Raw genomic sequence first — 6000 nt, forward strand, 5'->3', positions numbered from 1 at the left:
TACGCAGATTGAGAAATGATTTGTCTTCATTACACATCGTTGGGATTATGATGCCATTTCCAGATCGACTGTGGTTGTTTTCATAGCTTAGAGTATTTGGATTAACTGTAAATCCTTAAAGTACAACTAATATCATCCTCACTCATCCTTTTCACCAAAGTGCATTACAAAGCCGCACAGTGCAAGTTCACAAATTACAGGAGGTAAGGTTAAAATCCTTACAGGAATCATGTTGGGCTCATGCCCTCAGGCTCTTGCCCTTCGCAAGGGATTTCATTTATTTCCCCTCATCAGACCTCTTCTGAGGACTGTACACACTGGGCTGGGTTGACAGGCCTGTTGCTACCCCTGTGAGCTAGGGCAGAGCAATTCCCAACTTGTGTGACCTCACATTATTTCTGACACAGCTCTGCCCATTTTCAGCCTGAGCAACTCTAATCGTCCAGAACTGAAAAAAACCCTGCAGGTGGGCAGCTGTGCAGGGTGTCCAGGGTTCACTGGCAAGCTGCACTCAAGTCTAAACATTAAATGTTACTGCCTGTTAAGCATTTTTCATCAAATAATTTTATTATGAAGTTTTTTTCAATGCAAAGGCCTAATAGTTAAATATTCAAGTTGTGCAGCTTTGGAAGACCTGCCTGTTACAATCACATATCTTTTTTAGGTAATGTTTGTTTCTCAAATGTCAAGACATATATTTTGAGAGCAACAGAAACAACATTTGCACACATTTAAACTGTTACAGTGAGCTCATCAGCAAACAGTCACAGATATGGAGCAGCATCATCCATCATCTGTGTTGACATGATGATGTAAGTCCAATATTGACTCTTTTTTTTTAGCTTATAGCTCCGGGTCTCCATCAACTCCTGAGGGAAATATCTGACCTCTTATTCGCTAAATGCTCCACTGTGCTCATCAGTTAGCCACTGATTTTGTGTGTCTGCTATCTGCTGTTGAGTAGGTAGTGTTTTGTAGCTTTTTAGTGCCTTATCACTGAAAACAGCTATGAAAGAAATGAGAGTAAACAAACAACTACAAAGATGCTACAAAGCTCTCCAGAGTTGATTCAAACTCAAGAGCTGTGTGATCGTTCTCTCCCACTTCACATTCCACCTAGTCATTTGATCCATTTCTATTCCAGAAACATTGCTTAGAATTAGCCTGGCCCCGATCACACTATTTTTTTTTTTATTAGTCTGAGATTATTCCTTTTTCTGATCCTTTTTGTGGTTATTTTCAATAACATAGTTTGATCTGGAGCACAGCTGGATGAATGATGCTCTCTTACAGGCCCTCCTTTACGCTGACAAAACTCTCAAACATACCAGTCAACAGTTACCTTCAAAGCGTGGCACTGAGGGTCAGTTGAATGGATTAGCCCTTTTAATTGAGTTCTTGTTTTTTGCTTTGTTTTTTTTGGAGCTGAATGGAACTTGTAGTGTTTGTAGTGGGATGAGCTGTGAGTCAGACAGTGTGTGTGTGTGAGTGAGTGTGGTGCAGACATTCCTCTCTAAACCAGACTTGGTACAAGAGAAATGTAATGACAGGCCTGCCGGGCCTATGAACCAGGGACCAGAAGGCACCACATCACATGTGCTCACACACATACACACAGTTGTGTTGCCATCACTTCAATGGACATTTCATTGAGCTACATTTATTTTCCCCCTAACCCTAACCCTATTTCCTCTAAAACAAACCTGACCAAAGCCTAACTTTAGAACTTGTGCTAAAACTGAATTATTTTTGTTATGGGGACTTTCTATTTGCCCTCAGAAAGAAGGCAGGTCCCCACAATATCACTGTATAAATAGGTTTATGTCCCCACAATGTAAGTAACACAAGTACCTACACACATACAGTTTGCCAACATTTGGGCACCTCTGGGCAAATGACATTCTTGTAGACTTTGAGGCAAAACAAGTAAATACAACCCCTGCAGCAAGCAGACAGTAGAAAACTTGGGCTGTCCTGTGGGTAGCAGCATCTTTAAGATCTGACCAGAGATTTTCACTGATGTTCTTGTCAGGGGCCTGCAAGGGCTGCTGCAAAAGCTTCAGCTTGAGTTTCTTGATCTGTTTTGGATCACTGTCCTTGTTTCACTCTCTTGGCTGACTGCAGGACATGTGTATCCAGAATCTGCCGTGCAGTCTGCGCTATCCGTGCAGTTATTCCTTTGCCACTGGCGGCCACACAAAGTCAAACCAGAACATGTCCCCTTCCATGCTTAACAGTTGGCAAATAGTTCTGCTTTTTTCTCCAAATTTGCCACCAGTATCTGTGGCCAAAGAGCTCCGTTTGAACTTCACATGTCCACGGCACTTGCTTCCTGACTTATTCACATGTTGCTTTGCAGACTTTGGCTTCTGTCATTAGACGGCTGATAAGCTTTCTTTCTCATCTTAAACATAGAGCCTGTTTGAGCATCATAAATGAACTCCACTCCTGTGTTAATAAATTCATCCTGCAGCTCACCATGTTGCTTTGCTTTTCTGCTCAACAGACGCACAGTTTGATATAAAGGTTTTCTTTGTCTTCCAGGTCTTCCACTGTTCTACTAAACTGTTTCTTATGGCATTTTGGACAGTGGAAACTACAAGCTGGAAGCACTTTATTATCGTTTTATAGCCATTGCCTGCTTTTTAAGCATCGGTTAGCTTTTCTTGGATCCTCAGTCCGTTGCTTCGAGAATAGTTGTGACGTTTTTCCACAAGGTTGGATGAGACTGAGAATTTAGCAGCTCTGGACCGTGGTCAGTTGACAATTAGAAGCCCTAACCAGTCAGCTCAGGTCTAAAAAGATAAATGACACTTTAAGTTTCTGATCTAAAAGGCAAAATGCAGTAACATTTTTTAAATGTTTGCTGCAGAGGCTGCATTCACCTTTTTCACCTCAAAAATCAGAAAAATATGTAATTTGCCACTGGATGCCTGTCCTTCCTTTCTCGTTCCCCTCCTTCACTTTAGCTCTCTCCTGTTCTTTCCATGCTAAAGCTCATAGTAGTCTTTGTTGGTATATTCCTGGCATCACTGATTACTCATCAGAGGCAAACATCCTGTGTCTAGAATTAACTCCTGGCCTCTTTTCCATTTTTTTTTATAGGCCTCAGTAGCAGTGCAGTGTTTTGTGTCTGTTCCAGAGGCCTCACTCTGCCTGCTCGCTGTGCTGGAATCACCAGACCGGATCAGTCAGCTTCCCACAATCAGTGCTTTTGCAGATCATTTCCAGGTGTGATGCACCTGCCTGGAACAAACGGTGGATATAGGATTACATCTTCATTTTTCCACCCAGTGTTAACATCATAAACTAATGCGGGCACATCTAAATTAGAGTCTCCCTTCAGGGTGTAATCACTGAAATAATTACACACAGTATTACTTTACTGCAGTCTGTGGTGGAACAAATGCTCTGTTTTCTTCTTTCTTTTTGACCAGCATGGTGAGAGAAAGAACATATCTGCCCTCTGGTGGAGAAACCATAGCCAAGAGCCAGAATGTGACTAATGTCCTTATTCATGACACACATTGATTTTCAATGATAAAAGCTGCCTCCGTGTTTAGTCGCTAAATACTATTAAAGAAGCCCATTGCCAGTATTTTCACATAATACATTTATTACTGCTGCTTTTTCCCCAAAAGCTTTGAACTCAGTACTCCTTTGTTTAAAGATTTTCTACAGCAAATATCCAGTATCAGTATTCAGTCCACAGCAGTTTGACACAGAGTTCGTGATATTGTCTGTATAGGGATTATAATCTAATGGTCTTGCAGTGTTGTCAGTTCTGGATACTACCTGAACACAGATTGATTAGCCATAAAAATGTAAACATATCACTGTACACATTGGAGGTTCACATATATATACAATTCAGTTGCTGCTAATGCTACATGACATAAATGCTACATGACATAAATGCTACATTGTCAAAAGTATGTGGACATGGACTCAGTGCAGTCATGTGTGACTGTTTAACGTCTCAACAATCACTTAAACCACAATGCCTTTGCAGCATGGCACCCAGAAGAATTAGTCACTTTTGCAATTTCTGCAATTCATTTCTTACTAAAATCGCTGTACTTATTACTGTCTAAACCAAATCGGGGGTTGGGACTCCCACATTCCAGGTATTACTTCTGGGCTTCACAACTGAGACTCGTGGTGTCATGGATGAAAAAATCATACATTTATTTGATGGATTGACAACTTTCTCTGTTTTGTGCTTCTCAATTTGTAGTAATGTATGCATGCATTTATATATTTTCATATATCTTTGATGATCTGTCGTGATGGAAGCATAAAAAAGTGTCTTGAATATAGCTGTGGCGAATTTGATCAAATATTGCACAACAACAAACTCAAATTATTTGAACTAATAAGAGTATGCACTTCCAAGAACTGATTTTTTCAAATACTGACACTTTTTTTTCACCACAGTCATGTGTTCTGCAGATCTTTTTTCAGTCTGTGTCACTATGGCTACACCTGCACAAAGTAGAATGCAGTCAATCAGGTCATCTACTTAAACACTCAAATTGCAAAATTAAATATGAAGAGCTTGTTTGTATCCACAACCTCCAGTGCCCACTCTTTTCATCAGACGTAGGAATCTAGTGAATTTGCTTCCATTCAGAATCAGATTCAAAGTGAGACTTTGGAAGTGTCCACATACTTTTGGCTATATAGAGCATAGTATTTCCATATTCTCAACAAGTTACAGGAGAAATAAGAGGTTGATGAATTGTGCTCTTAGCCAGCACTTTAATGTCTTTCATGAAGAGATAGTAAGGATCCTCTAGACCAGGTAAAAAGTCAGTCTCTGAATAGTTATCGGGCCATGTGTCTCTTTCTTTCAGGCTTTCTTCACCCTCAGTGACGAGCTCGGCCCCCATCTCCTCCTTATGCAGCCTCTTGCGCTCCTCCCTGAGCTCAGTGTAGGTACGGTTAAAGGTGTGGAAGATAGATGTGGAAGGAAAAGACAGGATGAGGATCCCTGACAAGATGATGATTAACGCCATCAGTTGGCCGGGGATGCTGCGCGGCACCATGTCGCCATACCCCACAGTGGTCACCGATATGATGGACCACCAGTACGACGCTGGGATGCTGCTGAAGCAGAGGTGGGGTAACTTGGCAGCATTCGGTGCCAGCTCACTCTCGGCAAGGTGGATGAGGGGAGAGAAGAGAGCCACGGCGACGCACACAAAGAGCAGCAGCAGGCCAAAGTCCGTGAAGCTCCGCTGGATGGTCAGTCCCAAAGTCTGCAGACCCATAGAGTGACGGGCCAGCCTCATCACATACAGGACACGCAGGGCCCTCAGCACACGTAGGATTAGACCCAGTTTATCCAAGGTGCTCTTCCCTGCACCAGCAACAATATCATGCACTGACTCATCCCTGAGCTCCAGGAACAGTGAGACATAGTACGGCAAGATGGCAGCCACATCAATGATGTTGAGAGGGCCACGGGCAAACTCCAGCTTGCTGTGTGCATGGAAAAATCGCACTAAAAACTCTAAGGTGAACCAAATCACACAAACAGATTCCACCACAAACATGGTGCGGCATGTTTGCAAGCATTCACCCTGTGAAGACAAAAAAAAAAAGGACACAAAATAAGTTTAACAGAGCTGAGGTTTGCTTATATAGCTAGATTACTATATTATTAACAGTCAGTCCCTCTGACTGCACGTAAAACTACCTCAACTCAAACATCACAAGAAGTTTGCCTTTATTTTAAGCTGATTCAATTATGACAATAAATCTTCCATTTGCCTTCTCAGCTCATCCAAAACTCTGCAGACAGACAGAGAAGAGAGCAGTTCACCAGAACTGTGTCTTGCTATGCTTAAACTATACATAAAAAGTGTTTAGTAATTAAAAAAATTTAAAAAGAGAAGAGGCAAGTTGTGTCAATGCATTTTGCTCTCAGTAATTACTGACCTCAGGAGAAAACTGTCTCTCTGCCTTCCAAACATAAGAGTGTCCTGTGATGCTTTT

The 6000-nt window shown here is 41.8% G+C and overlaps 1 protein-coding gene across 1 annotated transcript in view; it reads right to left on the bottom strand.

The window, feature by feature from the left end:
• Positions 1–4706: 4706 nt before the first annotated feature.
• The window catches only part of LOC103360454 (potassium voltage-gated channel subfamily G member 2-like), a 7294-nt gene continuing 6000 nt past the window's right edge, over positions 4707–6000 (bottom strand). Inside the window, exon 2 of the mRNA XM_008286205.1 lies at positions 4707–5585. Coding sequence (XP_008284427.1) covers positions 4707–5585 — 879 coding nt within the window. The remainder of the gene's footprint in view (positions 5586–6000) is intronic.

The sequence above is a fragment of the Stegastes partitus genome, unplaced genomic scaffold (genome assembly GCF_000690725.1).
Source record: "Stegastes partitus isolate 25-593 unplaced genomic scaffold, Stegastes_partitus-1.0.2 Scaffold441, whole genome shotgun sequence".
Classification (NCBI taxonomy): Eukaryota; Metazoa; Chordata; class Actinopteri; family Pomacentridae; genus Stegastes; species Stegastes partitus.